General features: G+C 39.1%; 1 protein-coding gene and 1 pseudogene across 6 annotated transcripts in view; both read right to left on the bottom strand.

Moving 5' to 3' along the window:
- RALGAPA2 (Ral GTPase activating protein catalytic subunit alpha 2) overlaps positions 1–22667 on the bottom strand; it is a 323002-nt gene that overhangs the window by 82702 nt on the left and 217633 nt on the right. For all 6 annotated transcript variants that reach the window (XM_060610992.3, XM_060611000.3, XM_060611012.3 and 3 more), the window contains 2 exons: positions 22364–22522; positions 2882–3009 (listed from right to left, as the gene is read on the bottom strand). In XM_060610992.3, the coding sequence (XP_060466975.1) occupies positions 2882–3009; positions 22364–22522 (287 nt within the window). The remainder of the gene's footprint in view (positions 1–2881; positions 3010–22363; positions 22523–22667) is intronic.
- On the bottom strand, positions 9873–9989 carry LOC132672912 (U4 spliceosomal RNA; annotated as a pseudogene).

Raw genomic sequence — 22667 nt, 5'->3', positions numbered from 1 at the left:
TTCAGATATGTCCAAAGTATTACTGATCTTCTCAGCCCTAGGGAGGACTTGCAGGGGTTGGGGTGGTTGCCCCTAGTACCGGGCAGACTTGATGCTGTACTAAGATTAGAACTTTCAAGGTGGGCCACGAGGTGACAGAGTTAGGGAAGCTTGGCCTCCTCAGGTATCCCCCAGAAACCACCTCTGCTGGAAGCTTGCCCTTGTGTCTGTCACGGGTACTCTGATGGGCTCAATCATGCATTAGATCCTAAAAAACCCGAGTTTACCACTTGAGAACACTCTGACGTCTGCGCTTGCTAGAGTGCCCTCTTCCTGGAATGCTATCCTCCTCCCTGGGGACTGCTTCCCTGTCATCCCTCCAACCTCAGCCTACATGCTTTCTCTGCAGAGAGCCGTTACCCTGGCCCTGTTTCACTCCCACTCTCTATTTAGTTGCTTTATACAATGGTATTAGTTTGTGTGTCTTCTCTGTGAAGTGCGTGACAAGAACCCCATCTGCCTTGCTCCTTGTGTATCCCAAGCTCCTGGCACTGGGCTCGGCAGTTCGTGAGTCCACACGGTTAGCTAAATGAGAATACCAAGGGACACTTGCAATTAGGATGTATTAGGTTATTCAGTGTTTTTCAAAATTCAAATCTAAGACTTATCTCAACGAAGCAGTAAATTCCAGAACTCAGCTGCTACACAAATCAGTTCAAAAATTTGCCAGAGCATGTGAGGACCAGGATGTTTTAACAAAATGTTAAGGGAACAGTTAATTATTAATAGCCTCAGCTGACATCTATAGGTATTTAAAAAGTTTAAAAATTAGTAACCAGTAATGTTTTAAATAATAAAAGTACAAAAAACCCTCTTTTTTCTTTTTTCTTCTATTTTTCTCAACTATTCTTATTATTATACTTTTGGTTTCTGGCCTGAGTATTAGAACTTTTATAGGCAGAAATTACATAATAGAGTACTTAAGTTATTGCAAAGTTTTCCCTATATTTTTATAAAAATTATATATAGTATTTTATTTCTTAAGTACTTTATTTGAACTGCACAAATTAAATCTTCTCAAACTATAAGATAAAAGAAAAATACTTAAATTTTTAAAATAATGAGCAACATAATAGGTTTTGTTACTTTTCCTGTCTTAACTTCTACCAACTTGTCCTCTGGGATGTCAACCTGGCTATTTTATGAGTTATTGAAGAATACAGTATTTAATAACCCACATTAATAACATCAGTAGCCCTGGCTGGCATCCACATTTATCTAATGTGATTCCTTGAAAAGTTTTTCAAGTGACAATGAATCCTATCTTTTGAAGTTTTAACAGTATTGTTTTCCTTAAACCTGATTACTCTGATGCTATATTGATTCTTCTTTGAGAAAGCGGTGTTGAACAAAATAACGAAGCATGTATTTTGTAATGAGAAGTTTGATAAGTGGGGAAAGTGGCGTGACAAAAATCACAATGGACTTACATAGAGTGGAATTTTCTTCTTTGCAAATGATTTTTCCTTGCTTTGGTCCAAAATACTTGACTGGTGAGTGTCCGGCTCATCCTAGTTGACATGCAAGCTGACAAGCCAATTGCTGAATAGGTCTTTCTCATCTCTGCCAAGAACCTCTTTCAAGCGTTTGTGAAATAAAACCCCCCATGCTGAAGGCTGAATCGACACCAGCTATAAGATTAAGTCTAGAGTGCTGTGGATATCACTTCGAAGAATGCCATCTCCCAAACACGCACCACCAGCCTGGACAAAGCGCGAGGGAGCACGCAGAATGGAATAATGCTGCCCTGGCCCCCGGGGAGGGACCAGATGGGACCTAATAGCTCTTTTCTACTACTAATTTCTATGATAATTCCAAGTTGCCACATGGCATATGTATTTTTTTTTTAAATCTAAAGACAGAATATCAATCAACACAGTGACCAAGATTTTAATGAAAGGTATTTTTCATGAACTGTACCTATTCACACATGATATTTCTCACCTACCCTCGACCCCCCTTCAGCAACACATCACTAATGGCTGGAATGGGACAAGTATAGAGAGAGTTCAAACACAGTATGTTCATATTCATTGTCAATACCAATTAGAAACAAAGAGATTCTAAGTTTTACTAGGAGGTCAGATGCCTTTTGCATCAATTTTAGGAAGTCACCTTAGTTTCCTTTTGTTATAATCAGACATTATGCCTAGGCATAAATACTATAGCATGCAACTTATGTCTGAGAAAAAAATTACAATAGTGAAATTTCTCCTGGTTTTAGAGTGATCAAGGGTTGGTGAAGATTTGGGAAAAATTACAAAAGGATTTTTAGCCATTCTCAATGATAAGTCCCCATGCAACTTCACTTTGCCTTTCCCTGTACCCTCAACCAGATGCAATTTCCCCCGCCTCTGACCTTCTAGAAGGCCATTTGTACTTCTCCACTAGTACTTGCCACATTCTTTGATTGATTAGAGTCATTTCATTTGCTGTTGCTTTCGGGTAGGTACTCTGGGTGACCCTGTTACATTTTCCTCGGCATCCTACCTTCTCCACACAATAGACTGTAACCCACAGGGATGGGCAGAGGGGATCCTGACCTCAGGCAAAAACACCAAGAACAGAGGAGCCACTCTTGACAGTCACAGCTTCTTGGCACAAACCTATGTGACTAAATTATGAAAATAAACTCTTCTGGAGGTTGGTGAAGCACAGTGTTATTATATTTAATATAAATTGACAGATGGTCTGAAGATCATACAATGTCATTTTCAACACACATTAAAAAACTTTCTCTCTTCCCTTTTCAACCCAGGAACTACTTACCTCTCATGAAAAACTGCCAGAAATCAGGATTCCGGGAAGGTTAATAGGTTACATACTCCAAGCAAAAAGATACAAGCTCTGGTAGAGTGGGATGAGGCACTTCACAGCCCTGCTGGCATTGATGCACGTGGCACATATAAGGCTTGGCAATAGCTTTCCACTCACTATGGCTCCATCAAACAGAGGCCCAAAAAATGGAACCTGTTAATTCAAAACAAAAAAACACTTACTTTTCAAAAACCAGTAAAAGCCAAACCAAAGACCTGAGAACAGCTGGTGGATGTCTTGGACCTGTCATGACCACACAAACTGTCAACCACAAAGAGATGCTGATCTTAGCAGGATACACATTGAGGGCTTCGGATCAAGCCACACAGGTCTGCTCCACAATACTCCTCCACTATGAACTCTTCAGCAAAACTTCTCATGACAAATTATGACTAAGTTTTTCCCCCCTTGTGTTGCCATTTAGAGAAATAGCATTACTCTTTCTAAATGTCTACATCACGTGGATTATGCACAATACACCTCTGTACCTCATCGCACACCTCTAGCCTTGCATCCTTCTGAAACCAGTGTGGAACTGGCAGTGTTTCTGCATGGATCCTGATGCCTATTGACTCTTAAAGGAGATAATGACTATCGCTGGTAACAGCTACAAAGTCCTACTTATAGTCCTCATTCTTAAACCTTCTTTCCTCTGCTTCTAAGATAATTAGAAGCCTGGTGTTATCCTCATTTCTTTCTACTTCCTTATTAGAGGCTTGGCTTTCTTTCACTGGACCCACTTTTACAATGTGAGCAACCCACAAGGTTCTGGTGCCTGTGTTTTCTGGATTTCTTTCTTCTCTTCCTCTCTCTCTCTCTCTTTTTTTTTTCCATTAGAAATTCATCAACTCCATTTACCAATATGGAGATTGTCAGCTCCATGAGGTCAAAGACTGGGTCTGCTTTGTAACTCATGTATTTATTCACTCTTGCTTGTTAATCATTTATTAAAAATATTTATTATGTGACAGACACTGTTCTATTCCCTGGGAACACAGCAGTGAATAATAAAATTCTTTATTTCGTTGAGCTTAGGATTTATTGGAGGTTTGAGAGGATAAAGAGTACATAAAATAGAAAATATAAATATAAAATATATACATAAAATATGTATCAGGTAGTAAAAGAGCTAAAGTGAAAAATAAAGCAGGAAGAGCAATAGGATTCTTTTTGAGGGGGGAAGTCCTCCAATTTAAAATCACATGACTAGGGATGGCTTCAAGGAGAAGATGACATTTCAGTAAAAGCTTGATGGGAGAGCACTCCAGGCTGAGGAACAAGCAAATACATGGCCCTGTGGTGAGAGTGGAATTACCATGGTTAAGAAAAGGCAAGCAAGCCACAGAGGATGTAGCTCAGTGAGCAAGAAAAAGAACAGAAGGAGATAAAGTTGGATAGGTAATAAGAGGGGTCTTATAGGAAATTTTAGAGATTCTGGATTTCTGCTGTGCACAAGATTAAAGCCTTCTGGAGGGTTTAGGGAAGTGGGAGATCTGATCTTCATTTTATTTATTTATTTAAAATGTTTATTAATCTATTTTGAGAGAGAGAAAGAGAGACAGAGAGAGGGAGAGAGAGAGAGAGAGAGAGAAAATCCCAAACAGGCCATGTGCTGTCAGTACAGAGTCCGATGTGGGGCTCAATCTCCATGAATGGTGAGATAATGACCTGAGCTGAAATCAAAAGTTGGATGCCCAACCAACTGACCCGCCCAGGCACCCCTAACCTACATTTTAATGGTATGTTCTGGCTTTTGTGTTGGGAAAATTGCAAGTAGTAGGCATTATGGAGACCATCTAGGGAACTAGTGAAGAATCTAGGCAAGAGATGATGATGGCTTAGAACAGAATCGTGGCAGAAGTGGGGAGAAGTGGTTGGTTTCCAGAAATAGTTTGAAGGGAGATAGGATTTGCTGAGGATTACTAATGAAGTGGGAGATAAAAAGAGGCATCAAAAATGATGCCCTGGTTTATGCCTGGCAATAGGAAAGTTGGAGCCACCTTTTCCTGAAATGGAGAGGACCAAAAGGGAGGGTCACTGTTTCAACTTTAAACATGCTAAGTTTGAGATGACTAATAGATATCCAGAGGTGATATATGGGGATGGCAGCAGATATATCAGGCTGGAAGTCAAGGGAGAAGCCCAGATTGGAGATTTTTAAGAGTTATTTATTTATAGATGGTATTTACAGCCATGAGATTGGATGATCAGATGAGTAAGAAAAAAGGTTCAAGGACTAATCCTGTGGGCCTCCAATGTTTAGAGGTTGAAGACATGAGGAAGAATTATCAAAGAAGATTGAGAAGCAGTTGCTGGAGATGGTGGAGAGAAACCTCCAATGAGTAGCACTGTGCCTGGCACATGGTTGGGATGCAAATACTGGATGAATGGGTTAAACTGTTATTTTAAATTATTTAAATTATTTAACAAATACAGGTCTCCAGAATAGGTCTTTTAACTTGTGTTGAAGACTATTTACTTGTGGAATACCTTTTCTGTGGTTGGCACTGGGAGAGGGGCTGGGGAAAATGGAAGACTCTTTGCTCAAAGGAGAGGACATGTGAAGCTGACATAAGAAAACTGTGAACTAACATCCCTCAACAAAGATGTAAAAATAATTTACAAATTCTCAGCAAATTAAATACAGCAATATATATGAGACACTGTATCTTGACCAAGTAGTATTTTCCATAAAAAGCCAAGATTGGTTAAACAATGATAAATCCATTAATACAATTTACTACATTAATAAAATAAGGAAGAAAAACTGTATGACCTTCTTGATACATACAGAAAAAACATACATAGAATCAACTCTCATTCATGATTAAAAAAAATTCCCAAAAAACTGGGAATAGAAGAGAACTTCCTCAATTTGATGAAATCTTAAAGGAAAAAAAACCTGTAACATCAATGATGGTGAAATATTAAATGTTTCCCACCTAAGATCTGAAAAGGCAAGGATGTCTATCACATTTTCTATTCAACGTTTTTGAAAGTCCTAGTTATTACAATAAAGAAAATAAGAGAAAGAAAGGAAGAAAAAAAAGGAACCTAAAGATTAGAAAGAAGTAAAGTTATTTATTTAGATAACATGATTATGAACATGAGAAATCCAAAGGAATTTAACTAGAACAACTGGATTTTGAAAGGTCACAGTATATAATATACCCTCCAAATCAATTATACTTCTGAATGTTAGCCACCAACAATTGGAAAATGACTTGAAAAAAGTGTTTATTTATTTTTGAGAGAGAGAGAGAACCCAAGTGCGGGAGGTGCAGAAAGAGAGGAAGACACAGAATCTGAAGCATGCTCCAGGCTCTGAGCTGTTAGCACAGTCTGACGCAGGGCTCAAACTCACAAACTGTGAGATCATGACCTGAGCTGAAGTCGGATGCTTAACTGACTAAGCCACCCAGGTGCCCCAGAAAAAGACTTTTAAAAATAATAACAGCATCAAAACCATAAAATAACTAAGAATAAATTTGATAAAAGATATATATATATATTATCAAACATTGATAAATTAAAGACAAAGACAACCTAAAAGATGGAAAGATGTATAATGTTCATGGATTGGAAGTTTCCACACTGTTAAGATGTCAAGTCTGCTGAAAGAGAGCAATAGATACAGCACAAAGCAAATAAAAATCTTGGCAAGCTATTTTTATAGACATAGATAAGCTGATTCTAAATTCATATTAAAATGAAAAAACTTAAGTTAGCCAAGACAATAAGATTTATATTACCTAATTTCAGGGCATACTATAAAATTATCCTAATTAATATATAATAACATTGGCACTAGGAAAGACAAATATATCAGCAGAACATAATGCAGGGCCCAAGAATTGATCCAACTGATGTGCAATAAAGGCAGCACATCAATTTTATATGGAAAGGGAAGTCTGTTTCAAAAAAGGTCCTGAAACAAGCAGATAGTCATATCTAACCTTGACTTCTACCTCATATCACACACAAACATTTAGATGGATTATATATCAAAACAGTAAAGCTGAGACTACAAAGTTTCTAGAAGAAAATATATGAGAAAATCTTCACAATCTTGGGTCAGGCAAGGGTTTCTTAGGGTATAAAAGGTGCCAATCATAAAAGAAAAAAAAATAAATTGGACTTAATAAAAATGTAAAACATTCTGCTCATAATGAAAGTGAAAAGGCAAGTCACATATATTCACCAAACTGGACATACCCTCAGTGTTCATCAACAGGAGAATGAATGAAAAATTTGTGGTATATTCAACTAATAGAAAATTCCAAAGTAATGAAATGAACAAACCACAACTACATGTAACATCATGGGAATGACCCAAATATTATGCTGAAAGAAACAAAGAAGAAACAGAGACACAAAGAAGTTCACATAATGTAATTCCATCTATAGCTCAAAAACAGGTATAACCAATCAATGGTGACAGAAGTCAAAATAGAAAAGTGGCTACCTTTTTGAGAGATTAGTGATTGGGATGGAGTGTAGGGAGATTTCTGATGGCTGGCAATATCCTATGTTTACATCTGGGAAGCATTAAATAATGTGCTTTGAAAACATCAAGTTGTACACTTATAATTTGTACCCTTTTCTTTATTAATGCTATATTAAAAATATTTTGTAAAAAACAAGCAAGTATATAGAAAGTTTGAACAACACAATAACAAACTCATCCTCATGGATACATACAAAATATTTCACCCAACAATTGTAGAAGACACATCCATTTCAAGCATGCACAGAACAGTTTTAAAAAACTGACCATACTCTAGGCCAACGATCCACAAATACAGACTATGGTGCCTATTTCCAAGCCTGGTGCCTTTTCTGTAAGGCCTACAAGCTCAAAATGGTTTTTCCTTTTTTCAACGGTTGAAAAAGATATTTTGTGACATGTAATAATTATATGAAATTCAAAATCAGCCAAGAATAAAATTGTACTGGAACAGAACCACAGTCCTTCACTTACATATTGCCTATACTTGTTTTCACACTGCAATGGCAGAGTTGAATAGCTGTGACAGATACTCTGTGGGCTACAAAGCCTAAAAGATTTACCACCTGATCCTTTATAGGAAAACTTTGCTGAGCCCTGTTCCAGGTCGTAAAGCAAGTCTCAATTTCAAGGGGCTGAAATCACACAATCTATATTCTGTGCCCAAAGACACATTAAGTTAAAAAAAATTGCAACACAAGAATACCCAGCACAAACATCTATGTTTAGAAATTAATAAACATACTTTTTTAAAAAAAATTTTTTTACATTTATTCATTTTTCAGAGACACAGAGCACAAGTGGGGGAGGGGCAGAGAGAGAGGGAGACACAGAATCTGAAGCAGGTTCTAGGCTCTGAGCTGTCAGCACAGAGACCGACGTGAGGCTCGAACCCATGAACTGCGAGATCGTGACCTGAGCCGAAGTCAGACGCTTAACCAACTGAGCTACCCAGGTGCCCTGAAACATACTTCTAAATAACTCAGGGGTCAACAAAAATACTAACTTAAAAGTATGTCAAGTTAAATAATCATGAAAATAGTAGATATTAGATGTTGAAGCAGTACTGACAGGGAATATGTGGGATTAAATGCTCATATGAGCGAGGAATAAAAACTGAAACTTAATGAGATAGGCACCCACCTCAAGAAATATTTAAATCCAAAAGAATAACTCAAAAGAAACTGGAAGGGAAGAAATAATAAAGACAGAAGTAGGCTTCAATGAAATAGAAATAAACACACAACAGAGAGAATAACCAGGATCAAAAGCTGGCTCTTTGGAAAAAGGCTAATACAATTAATAATCAGAACCATAACCTGGCATTTCATCCATCACGCATGTATGTTCACAACAGACTAAAGTTTCTGACTCATAACTGCCCTCTCCCAGCATGATGACCAGAGCCTGAGATTAGTAAGATTTCCCCACCAGTTGCAAGTTAGGAGATGCCTGTGGAGCCCTGATCACTAAAGGAAGCACATCTGGGAGAGGCAGCACAAACGTAGAAAGTGTAGCCCATGTGGTTTTCTCCTTAACAGGCCTGCGTCCAGGCACAGAACCACCCAGGTTCTCTCAGCCAGATATCATGAAAGTGGAGAAAGCTTTTTTTTGCGGAGAAGTGACGTCACTGAAGTTCATCCTGAAATATTGCTTAGTGTGCCAGCACGAGGACGTATCCAGCTGCTGCAGCCAGGGCAAAGGAGAATCTTTGGGACACAGAAAATGAGCTGGAATCTCAAGTTGATTTGTGGGAATTAATATCTCACAGACTCAGTCCAGACATCTTGATGTTCCAAAACAAGGTAGTGAACAACTGAGCTCTCTTCAAGTTCCTCGTGGATAACTCTAGCTTCCAGAACTGTAACACTGCCACGTGCAGATCTACTGAGATCCAGGCCACACTGGGGGCTATACATGCAGAGTATGGGTGGCTTGACTTGTCCAGTTTGGTCAGTTATACAACCCGTTTTGAAAACTGGGGGCTTGTGTTCATAACAAAAATATGGCCATGATTTTTGCACCCAGCTTTTTGGCACTGCTTTTACTAGGCAAGAGGAGGGTGACAATGCACAGGGTCAGCTTCGAGTTTCTGCTGGACTCCACACATATGCCTGTAAAGTGTACACAGGATGTGTACACAGAACCACAAAAATGTAAACAGCCTTTCATTAATGAGCATCCACATACAGGTGTGAAAACGAACACCTTTCTGGGCTCAAAGACGTCGAGACAACCAGGAGTCAAATTCTGGACTTGGTTTGGCTGCCAAGAAACCAAGTCTCCTTGGTAACTTACTACACTTACATATATGGACATATTCAGAGCCCAGGAGAGGCGTGGTATGTCCTACTCCCCTCACAGAGTGGCTGACACATTCAAATGCTATATTAATCCCTGAAGTGGCTTGCAAATAGTACTATCTTAATGACAGACAAGGTAGGAAAACCGTATAATATTGGGATAAGGGTAAAAACTTTAAGAGAAGTATAAGGTATGTTTCTGAGAAAAAGACTGTTTATTTCCATATATTTTAATCTTTATATTATACAAATACATTTTCTATTAGCAATAATCACGCCTCGGATAAACCTCATTGGCTACGATACTGCCACTGCGCAAAGCTACATTTTCTAAATAACAGAAGATAATTTTGGGGGAAAATGGATTATAGGACTCCAAACTCTTGCCTGAAAAATTTGAAGAATACATAGAATCTTTCTGGGTCAAAAGGGAAGAGATTTCAGATTTCCTGTTTACTAGTTATGTATTTGCCTGCTTTGATCAAAGCCCCAGTAAGGCTGTAGTGGAATACAGAGGTAAATAAGTCAGAACTCTTAAGCATAAACAGTTTGTAGGGGAGATAAAATTATACATTCAAGAAGGCCAATAAAGGAAAAGGGGAAAAAAAAAAAGCTTTAGGATGGGTACAGATACAATGTTCTGGAACAGCAGAAAGTCCTCTTCTAGCTGAGAGATGCCACAGAAGCCATAGTGTGGGAGGTGGTCATGACTGTGGGTATTGGCAGAGATGTGTGAAAGGAGAGGGACACTCAGACAAATGGTAGAAAGCAGAGCCAAAAGGGTGAGGGGGCACTGGCTCCCTTTGCTAAGGTGGTGTCCCCACAATGTATTCTGGGAGGTGCTAATCTTGCCGAGCATTAGTTGGTGTTAGATGCATTATAGGGAAGTAAAGACAAAGACTGTGGCTGGATGAGGCAAATGGCTGCACACAGAGGTGGAGGGACTTTCTGTATCCCAGTGGGAAGTCAGAGGCAGGGCCGCTAAAGGGAGAAAGGCAGGCGAGGAGGCTGGAAAGTGCACTCGAGGACTGGGAAGACCTACAACAGGTATCTAGGGGAATGTGTGGAGCATCAGTACCACTCAGAGAGAAATGAAAAGACTCAAGAATAGCCATGAGGCTAAGCTGACCAGTGCTGGCTTTCCATGTCATAGCATGGCGTGGCCAAGGATATTCCTCTGGAGAAGCTCGACTCCAGTTACTCCAAAGCCAGAAGTGCCTGGTCAGTAAGGGATTCTCCTGTCAAGAATTGATCTGTACAAGACCCATGGAACCACAGAGCACATGAGAGTGCTTAGAATTGAACACATTTTACTTTTTATAAAATTTTAATAAAGTTTTCAGTCTATGGACTCAGTCTTTCTGGTGAATAACATAACTACTATTGTTTTTGCCAGTGGGAAAATTATTGTACTTCAATGCAATTTTTTAACCAATCTATCTGTCACTGATGCTGACATCTGAAGCATAACTTTATGGGTCCAAATATACTCTTTCAGTCCATAAGTTCATACTACAGGATTGTGAACTTCCCAGAGGGAGAAACTGTAGCAGGTCCTGGAATCCTTGATGGCAGAGGTAGAAGAGCCCTTAAAGATCATCTGTTGTTCCCTTAGAACAGATGAGGAAAGGGGAAGGCATGGCAGTGTCCTCTGCAAACGTGTAACTCTATAAGGGCAATGCTCTCTGAGGAGGGACCAGCTGGAAAATGGCTCATTGGACTTGGACAGGTTTCTTGAAAGATAAGCAAAAACAGACTTACACTCTATTTTGCAGAGCCTGGGGTAGACACAGAAAAAGAACTTCCAAATAGGGAGAAAGTCCCCTTAGGGAACAATCATGGCATATCTATGAATGTCTTTTATAGTAAGTTGATTCATTAACTGGGCCTAAAACTTCTCCTTTGATGCCTTTGGAATCTATGATTTTTAGTAACTGGAGATTAAAGTAATATACATAATTAACTGATCTATTTTGGAATTAATTAAGAGGTTATATCAAGACAGAATAACAAATGAATCATAGAACAAGAGGTTAAAGAGCCCAGGAATATTTGATTTTTAATGATAAGCCCAATGGCTGGGGCTACTGTTATTAAACTCCCTCTTGTGGGCCAGGTTATGAGCTCAGTGCTCAATGTGTGTGTGTGTGTGTGTGTGTGTGTGTGTGTGTGTGTGTGTGTGTGTACACATATGTATAAAGTATATAATTCCTGCAACAATTCCATGAGGCTGACACTTTGTCCCTGTTTTACAGAAAAAAAAAATGTGGTTAGACTGCCTGCCTTTCTAAGCTCATCAAGGTCAGCATCCTCACCATGGGGCCATGGAAGCTCTCAGCTCCCCCAGCCTTCCTCTCCCCATCCCAGGGCCAGTAGATAGCTTTCCTCACTCATGAAGCTCATGTCCTGTGTAAGGACTTTGTTCTTTCTGTCCTCTTTGGTTGATGCTCCTGCTCCATTCAGGGTCACCTCTTGGGGAGCTTAAACATCACCCCCTAGAGGAACTTTCTCTGCCCACTTGTAATGCCCCTCTTCATCCCTGGTAATTTTCTTGCTCTGAAGACAGGGTTTGTCTGGCATTAACACAGTTAGTCCTGATCTGTGTTAGTGTGGGATATCTTTCTCCATCCCTTTACTTTTAATCTGTGTCTTTATAATTTAATGTGGGTTTCTTGTAGACAACATAGAGTTGGGTCTTGTTGTTTTTGTTTTAATCCACTCTGACAGTCTTTTTTCTTTTAATTGGTACATTTAGACTCTTGACATGTAAAGTGATGACTGATATAGTTAGATGAATATCTACCATATTTGTTACTGTATTTCACTTGCTCCTCTTGTTGTTTTCTACTCTTTCTCTGCTTTCTCTGATTTTATTGAGCATTTTATATAATTCCAGTTTTTCTCTTAGCATATCTATGATACCCTTTTTTTAAAAAACTTTTTTCAGTGATTGTTCTTGAGTTTGACATATACACTTACAACTAATCCAGGTCCTCTTTCATAGCACTATCCTGCTTCACGGGCAGTGCAAGTACTTTACAACAGAGCATTGCCAATTCTTCCCTTCCATCCTCATAACTGTCGCTGTCATTTATTACTTATCCAATCACTGAATACATAGTTGCTATTTTTATTTGGAACAGTTATCTGTTAGATCAATTAGGAATAAGAAACATGAAAGATTTCATTTAGCTTCATTTTTTTCTTCCCTAACGCTCTTCCTTTTTAAAGTAGATCTCTGTTTCTGATCTGCATAATTTTCCTTCTTGATGAGTTTAACTTTTTTTTGTAAGGCAGGTCTATTGGCCACAAGTTTCCTAAGTTTTGTCTGAGAAAGTCTTTATTTTTTCTTTCACTTTTGAAGGACACAGAATCCTAGGCTAGCAGGTTTCTTTCTCACAACAGTTTAAATGTTTTAATCCACTTGCTTCTTGCTTATATGATTTCTGAAGAGAGGTCCACTGTAATATTTGGGCTTGCTCCTCTACAGTTATGTTTTAACTCTGGTTTCTTTCAAGATTTTCCCTTTGTTTTTGATTTTTGGCAGTACCTTAGTCTGGGCTGCTATAACAACGTATCATACACTGGGTGGTTTATAAACAACAGAAATTAGTTTCTCACAATTCTGGAGGCTGGGAAGCCCAAGATTAAGATGTCAGGAGACTTGGTGTCTGGTGAGAGCCTGCCTGCTTCCTGGTTCACAGATGGCTGTCTCTGTGTCCTCACATGGAGGAAGTGGCAAGGGAATGCTCTGGAGTATCTTTTAAGACTGATCTCATTCCTGAGGGCTTCACCCTGATGACCTAATCACCTCCCAAAGGCCCCATCTCCAAATACCATCACACTTGGGGGTTGAAGTGAATTCTAGAGGGGCACAAATATTCAATTTATAACATACAGTACAAATATGATATACCTAGGTATAGATATTTTAGTATTTACCCTACTTGGTATTTATTCCCTATGTTTTCTGCATCTGTGGTTTGGTATCTGTCATTAATTTGAAAAATTCTCATGTATATTAAAATATATTATGTAAAGTATATTTACTTATAAATTCAAATATTTCTTCTCTACCATTCTCTTCCTCTTGGTATTCCCATTAGGTGTATATTACACCTTTTACAATTGGCCCACAGGTCTTCAATGTTTTGCTCAGCTTTTTTTTTTTTTTTTATCCTTTTTCCTTTTGTAGTTCAGTTTCAAGGTTTCTACTGACTTATGTTTAAGCTCACAGTTCCTTTCCTCAGCTGTCCAGTTGATTGATGAGCATTCTTCATTTCTGTGTTTTTTTCTTCTAGCATTTCAACTCTTTCTTAGAGTTTCTATCTCTCTGCTACATTGGTCATCTCTTCTTGCATGCTGTCCACTTTTTCTATTATAAGCCCTGACACAGTAATCATAGTTATTTTAAATTCCTGGTCTGATAATTTCAAAATCTCTGCCAAATCTGAGTCTGATTCTGATGCTTGCAAGCTCTGTCTCTTGAAGCTGGGTTTGTTTGTTTGTTTTTGACTTTTAGTATGCCTTGTAATTTTTTTTTTTTTTTTTTTTTGTGGAAAGCTAAATAGAATATACCATGTAAGAGGAACTGAAGTAAATCAGCCTTTAGTGTGACACTTTACGTTTGTCTGTCTCGGAGTTAGGCTGTCTTTATTGTCTGCTGAAGCTGCAGATGATGGTGTCAAAGGCTAAAATCTCCTTGTATGCCTGTGTTTTTGTCTCCCCTGTCCCTCTTAAACAAGGTCTTGATGTGCGGTTCTTTCAGTTGTTAGTGTACAAATGTCCTTTTGATGAGTGATAAGGTGTGGGGGAGAAGTGTTCCACAGACCTATTATCAGGTCTCAGTCTCTCAGTGAGCCTGTGTCTCTGGGCTGGGACCTTCACAAGTGCTTCCCACTCCCTGCCAAACACACACACTTCCTCCTTATGTGAGACAGCAAAGCTAGAGGGAGCTTGAGTTGGTTCTGGTAAAACCCCAGTAGGTAAGGCTCTGGTAAAACACTTCTTCTTGAGGACAGATCTCATTCAGAAGAACAGAATGCTCTAGGTGTATTTCAAAATGGCTTCTTTCCCTCCCTCTACTGAAGCATGATGGTTTTTTCCTCATCATGTGAGAAAAGTGGTAGGTTTTGTGAGAAAGTGGTAGGACTCCTAGAGGGAAAACACACAAAAGTGTGGGGGTCTCCCAAAGACCAGGCCCCTCTTGACTCTAACTCTCAAATTTGTGTACATGGAGCCTCCAGCAATCGGTAAACTAGAGCTGACATTTTCCTATCTTGTCATTGATTCCCCAGGGGTTTCTGTTCCTGGCCTTCTGCTATGGCAAGTTGTGACTCTCTGTCACCACAATTTTGGGAGCAGTGATTTTCCTTGTGACTTCAATTCTCTGATGCATCAAAGAAGAGTTGTTGATTTTCAGTTTGTTCAGCTTTTCTCATGTTGTCAGAATGGGAGTGATGACTTCCAAGTTCCCTACATGCTGGATTGGAAACTAGAATTCACCCTACATGAATTAAAGCAGCCACCTTCTGGTCTATCCTATCACTCTGTTTTATCTTCTTTATAACACCAAAGCTCCTATCTGAAAGTCTCTAGTTTAACCGTTTACTTACTTACTTGTTGGCTGTCTCCCTTACTAAAACTGGGATTCCGGGAGTATGAGATTGCCAGCCCTTGACACAATATCTGGCATGAAGCAGCCTTAATAGATATGCTGCCTGAATGACTGACAGAAGGCGTCCAGATCCTGAGGCTCTGACCACTGGCCATTAACCAAGTCTGTTGTCCCCCCTGTACATTTCTAGAACAAGGTCACATTGTGACTGGCTATCATTTGCTTCATGGAGATGCCTGAAAGGCCAGGATGAAAGGGCTATGGTGTGGTCTTAGGTCTTGAGCAGGCTTCTGCTGCTATACCTCTTCTTCCATTTAGTGGGTCTGAGAAAAGGCTCCACAGTTAAAACACAGAGATGTAAAAACTTCAAAGATTGGCTAAACCTATTTTGAGATCAGCACCTAGAAAACAGAGGAAGAGTCACACCTGAGGAGACTCAGACAGGAACAAAGAAGGATGAAACTATTAGTTTTACTAATTATAACAAATGAGTGTCTCTCCTCAGTACTTGCAGGGTTAGGGGAAGTGGGCATCTTTATTCCAAAGAGGAAAATCAAGGAGCTATTTTCAGTCTAAAATTATTCAGGGTTGCCCAGTCCAGGTGACAATTATAACAAATAAAAAAATAAGAAAGAATAACCCTTCCTATTTTTAGTAACACCACACTTAAAAGAATTTTAAATATATTCCTTAGATAATAAGTGCAATTCTTTTTTTTTTTAAATTTTTTTAAATGTTTATTTATTTTTGAGACAGAGAGAGACAGAGCTTGAGCAGGGGAGGGGCAGAGAGAGAGAGAGGGAGACACAGAATCTGAAACAGGCTCCAGGCTCTGAGCTGTCAGCACAGAGCCTGATGCAGGGCTCGAACTCACGAACTGTGAGATCATGACCTGAGCCGAAGTCAGACACTCAACCGACTGAGATACCCAGGCACCCCAATAAGTGCAATTCTTCCTACGATTTATGCTAAAAACAGTCCATAATCAGTGACACGCAGTTGTAATGGAAGTACGTATGAAGAAACCCAGACAACAAAACCCCCTACAACAACAAACAACAAGCTAATGAATTTCAAGGACAGCACAGAAAATAAGCCTTTCAGGATAAGTTCTTGGATTCCAGGGGCAGTGGCCTTGTTTCCTTCTCACAGAGGAGTTCTGTGTGCTTGTGACACCCTGACCAAAGGATGGGGAGAACACGTCTGGTCTCTTGTCCAGAAGGCCCTTCCTACAGAGGCAGCTCAGAGGTCTTGGTTTCTGACACAAAGCGGGCTCTACCATTTGCCACTCGGTGTATGTTCACGTAAGCTGGCTCTGGCTGCCGAGGGAGAGAGGATAAGGATAAGGCAAAGGAGAGAGAGACGTATATATCAAAGGACAACTGAAAAAAAAAGGGAAAACAATGCCAACTTTTGAGAGAAATCAATGCAGAATGAATTCTCAATAGCCAAATTGTTGTAAAGGATAAAACAGGAGCTCAGAGTTAATAATAGGCTATAGATTTTTTTCCATCTGTATTGAGGCTTATCTTATAAATAAATGTTCTTTATTATTCTTTGGCAACTGCTTGTGGGTGACTCAGATAGTCTTTCAAAAACCGGACAAAAGAAATAATATAAATCCCTTGTATCCAGGGAATTCCTCTAATTAGGAGTGGCAATGAAGTAGCGAAGAAATTTGTTTTTGATATAACATCTGCAAATGACAGCTGCCTTTCCCCAAGTTCCCAATGTCATTCCTTTACTAAGAAAGCCCCAATAACAATTAACAATAAATTACCAAAAGAGAATCTATTGCAGTAACCCATTTAATAGCGTATCTTAGGGGCGCCTGGCTGGCTCAGTTAGTAGAACATGTGATGTTTGATCTCGGGGTTGTAAGTTCAAGCCCCATGTAGGGTGAAGAGATTGTGTAAAAAAATAAAATCTTAAAAAAAAAATAATGTATTTCAGTAAATTCTGGTTATTCAGTGTTTTCAGTTATCTTTTTATTTATTTATTTATTTATTTTGAGGGAGACAGAGACAGCATAAGTGGGGGAGAGGCAGAGAGAGACGGGAAAAGAGAGAATCCTAAGTAGGCTCCACAGTGCCAACACTGAGCTGAATGCGGGGCTCGAACCCATGAAGCTGCAAGATTATGACCTGAGCTGAAACCAAGAGTCAGATGCTTAACTGACTGGGCCACCCAGGTGCCCCTCAGTTTTCTTTCAAAATAAATGCTTCTTCACATATTAGGAAGTTAACAAGTTATTTTCCCTGAGAATTTCCCAGAGTGTTTTAAAGGATATGACTTAATCTCAAAAAGGTTATTTGGTTGGGGTTGAGACAAATATTTAAGAAAATTACACATATGAAATAAAAAGAAATTTCCATAACCATGTTGCAGTGAAACATAGTCCATACATAATGAAGCCACACTAGTAAAAGATTTCCTTTCAAACACAGGTGCAAATACTGGCCATTCTTGACCTTGCATGTGCAAATGCCCTTATGATTTCTGGTGGATCAACCTTAACCAGCATTTCTAGGCACTGGCTCCAGGTGAAGGTCCTGGGCTAGCTGCCTTCCTAAAGAGGGATGCGCACACGCATGCACATGTGCATACAGTCACACACTCCCAGTAGCTGCTGAGCCTGCAAGGAAGCCAAATACCACCTTGACAGCAACGTGGTGAATTGGGGCAGCTTGGGGAAAGGACAGGCATCTGGGAACAGGATGATCCAACAGGGCCCATCATCTTAAAGGGGCACTTAAAATCCCTAAAAAGGACTGTAGAGAGACCTCCGTCCCCAGTGAGTGTTACAGCTGAGGAAATAAAAGTCCGAAGAAATTAAGAGACCTGCCCAAGACACCCCACCCACTTGTGGCAGCACAGGAAGTGGAACTCTGGCCCCTTACCCGGTCTCCTAGCATTCTTTCCTGCCTATACTGCTCAGAAGTGACTGAATCATCCATTTTTCTCCCATGTCCAAATCTACCAGGGCCAAGAAAGTAGAGGTTGGAGGACATTAACACGTCTTTTCATTTACAAAACCGACATTCTGGCTGAGGTGGTGAAGAGGACCCTTGGCTTCACCAAAGCTGCCTCTTGTCTTAACTGCTCCAGGTCAAGGCTGCTTCAGCACATCAGCCCTCTGGCCAGTCGCTAGCCAATCACTAATGTGCCTGGAGGTAAACATGACAGAAGCACTGAAACCTACCTTCACAAATTCATAAAGGCAAAAATGTTTTGAGCATCAAAATTATTTTCAGTTACTGAAAAAGAAAAGCAACACGGGTCCTCACTGCAATATGGAAGCTTTATGAACCCCTTTTTTACAGAACAAACACTTTTAGGCACTCATGTTCTGCTCTATATGCAAATCTTCCCTGACTTAGTAATAAAAGTAGAAGTAAAAAAAAAAAAAGCCCAATCTGATAGCAGCACATTTCTTTTCTGTGACCAAAGACTACTGTGTCAATGTTTATAGAGGTGAACTTACTTTGAAAGTAATTTAGCAATGAAATCATGTGGCTAAACACACTGATATTTATTTATTTATTTATTTATTTAAGTTCAATAAAAAGCTCAAGAAGTGAGTGGCCTCTCAGATGCAAGGGTTTTCTGTGCTCACACAAGCACACCCACATTTCTTCAACATACCATTTCGCAAGTGCTGTGTATTATTAAGAGGAGGCGGATTCTGCCAGGCACATAATTTGTATATTTAAGGGAGGTGTATGGAATGAAAAAGCGAAATATGTTAAATTTCAAAGGACTTGGAAGCAATGCTGCCTGTGAGCTTGTATTACAAATAGCCCTACATTATTACATACGCTATTAATGAGGCTGAGTGAATGAAAGTACAATTTGAATATGCATGACTCTACCCAATGAGCAGGACTTTTGTGTACTGATGAGGTTTTTTTTTTTTCCCCCCTCCTAAAAAAGGATTAAAATTATTCTTAGAGAAGTATGGCTGCCCAGAGACCAGTAAAATAAATGGACTTAGACGAGAGTCATACTATATTCAGCTGAAATATACAGGTGCTAAAAGAAATGCCTTTGACTCTACCTACAATCTTTGAAACTTGTGCATAATCCTGTCCTCCTCCAAAAGCATATTCCTCAATTTCAAGTGGCTGCATCAATACAATTTCTAAACAAAAATAACAATTTTGGTGGAGATCCCTAAAAGTAGGCAAGGTTAAATAAACCTTTTGAGTACAAAGCCTTTACTTCCACAGTGAGGAGCACTAGTTAAAAGACTGGGGAATGGGTAAATTATTGCACCAAATGGCTGAGAATTAATCTCTGCTGACTAGCTGTAATCTAACGAGGCGTCTGTGTCCCAGGGAGCCCGCAGCATGTCCCTGGCGGTATGTGCAGTGTGTCGAGTCTGCGTGGCACCCTTTGTCCTCGCTCACAGGCGGCCTTTCCCCTCATTGTCCATAATATCCTCATGCATCTGGGACGCGTGGAATGCATTCATACTAACAGACTTACCATTGTTTTCTCTCAGAAGCTTTGTTGAGCAAAGACTGCATCACGGTTACTGATAATTATATTGCTTAATTAATCAAGACAAAAAAAATTTGCAAATCATTGCCTGGTTGCCAAGCAGGGAGATAAAAAATGACAACAATACAAGCTGAAGCAATATAACAAAAGTAACAGCTATCTGATCAGAAATTCTTATATAATGAAGCTATTAATGCTAAATCGGTTAATGTTAACATTGCTCCAGGTGTCTCTACTTAGATGCAAACAAAAAGGCTAACATTATGGATATAAAAGGCCAAATGTTGCCATGGATTCTGTAACCTGATAGAGAGGACAGCCTTTTCATTTGATTAGGGAATGCAATTTAAATACCAGGGACTGAAGCCAAACAAACAGACTTTCCCTCCACAAGCCTCTTGCATTCACCCTGGGGTCAGTGGTTGGTGAACAAAAGGTCAGCCACACTTGCCCTGGAAATGTCTGGATTAATTTTATTACATTGTAATGGTTTGTACTTTAAATGTGGGGATAACGCTAAATTTCCAGTTGGCCATTATTCTCTTCTTCCCTTTAGGCTTTTTGAATTGAAATATTAAGACAGCGATTTGCTCAATTCATCTTGTCAAAATTTGTGACCAAATTTATAAAACTTACATTCTCTAAAGAAATTTTAAAAAGGTATGTTAGTACTTGTTTTCATGTGTTAAAAGTTTAATACCTTTTTAAAAATCACTTTCAAAGAAAGTTTAAAGTGTCACTATTCATACTATAAAATGAATTGAAATACCTTTTATATTTCTTTATTTACTACAAAAATAAAGGAGACGTTTTTAGGATACTAAATGATGTTTTACAGGGCCATGTTGAAAATGAACTAATGAAGCCAGTTAATCCATACTAAATATTAAAGAACCACATTTTCCCGATTTGGAAGCTATAGGACACTGAATCTAATATTAATGTTTTCTGCTGAAAACGTTAGTGTTCTTCCTGGACAGACACAAATGTTATTAGCACTCAGAGCCATTTTCTTACACGAGAGTGAAAACTTCACACACACAAAAACGTGAATCAAATATAACACCAAGGGGTCGGTTAAGTGTCTGACTCTTGATTTCAGCTCAGGATATGATCTCATGGTTTGTGGGATCAAGCCCCACGTCAGGCTCCGTGCTGAAAGCATGGAGCCTGCCTGGGATTCTCTCTGTATCCCTCTCTCTGCCCCTCCTATGCACGCATGTGTGCAGTCTCCCTCTCTGAAATAAATAAACAATAGAAAAAAAAAAAAAAGAAAGATAACACCAATATTTACTATGAAGGACTTGAGGCATCTTCACTCCCTGAATAGAAAAGAGGATTTTCTTTCTGTCAGGCGCCTCACCAGCCAGAGTGAGACTTTCCTGAATTCAGAAGGTGACCCACACTGTGTCTAGACTGAGAAACGATAAGCATGTTACACTTGGGATTCATTATTTACTCTCTTTTCATGGTAGTGACTGTAATAGAAAAATAACAGCAGTAATAGTAATAATAACAATAACAGCAACAACCAACAACTCCAACAGCTTTTACTCTGAGCCAGCTACGGTTTGAAGCACCTTTCACTTCTTAGCTCTTTAATGCTTACAGCTTTAACACCAAAGATTATATTAAAATCCCAGTAAATGACAGTTACCACTTATTTTAAAGCACAAAAACAGAGGGTTTAGAATGGTAACTTTTAACCTCTTTTAGGAGAACAATTTGAAACAAAAATGAAGATCACACTTAATACCAAGCTAGAGCACAAAGTTGTTTTCTTGAGGAGTGACTTAACTATGCCTAACATTTAATTAAAAACTTAAAAATGAACCCTTCTATTAATAATTCCAACACAAAAACAAGTCACTATATAAAGCATGGCTAAAATACCAGTAAAGGCATGGCAAGGATCGAAGCCCCAGCCAATTTACTACAGGGCACATAACCATTGGATTGTTCCAGCCATTCCCATGATCGATACCAATTGACATGGTTGCATTGATCCGGTGGCAAGGTGCTTCAATTGTTAAAAGTCATCACATGGGCTGTGCTGCAGAGGCCTAACCTCTTCACAGACATGCCTGCAATCCTTCAGGATTGACCCCTATTAGCAGCAGTCAGAGGCTCGGTGAGCAGTGCCTGTTTGTCATGCCAGGTCGAATTCTGTACCCGTGGCCAGCCACAAAATGCTTGATGTGACATGGGGTTCTTTCAACTCTTATTATTATTATTATTATTATTATTATTAATCAAGTGTCCCAGATATAAAATTAAAATTTTTTAAATTAAAAAAAATTAAATTTAAAACATTTAAAATATCATGAATGTGTTTATGTTCTAATTTTTAAAGAGTCTAGTAATAAAATACAGAATTCTGTGCTCATGAGGAAAGATACTCTGAAAATCTCAATTCATACTGAATTTCTTTATAGCATGTGTAATTCAGATACATGTGAGACATTCACCAGTTGGACAAAAGTCCCCTTTAACATATTTATATCATTGTTTCTCAAAAACAGTGAATTGTATGGCAAACGCTGTATGAGTCAGAGCGATAATGCGGTGAAAACGTACCTCGGGTTTCTTCGTGATCGCGATAAAGAACATGTGATTCTTCACTGGGTAAATAATGATTGAAACGTCTCCAAAGGCAGTCGGGATAATGCCCCTGCGGTAGTCCCTGGAGTGTTCAGACCAGACGATGTGGACCTCGTCATTCCCCAAGTGACGAAGCTGCAATGGCCAATTGGCTCTTTATTAATCAGAGTGATAACAGCAGTTTATGAGGGGTCGTGGCTTACAAATTGAATTATAATACTCAGAGGCAAAAGTATTTCACTACCAAACAAAGGTATAACACTGCTGTCTTCTATGAGGA

This window comes from Panthera onca, chromosome A3 (genome assembly GCF_046562875.1).
Source record: "Panthera onca isolate mPanOnc1 chromosome A3, mPanOnc1 haplotype 2, whole genome shotgun sequence".
In the NCBI taxonomy this organism is placed as follows: Eukaryota; Metazoa; Chordata; class Mammalia; order Carnivora; family Felidae; genus Panthera; species Panthera onca.
Note: the sequence above shows the minus strand (reverse complement) of the source record. Positions and strands in the feature narration are given on the sequence as shown.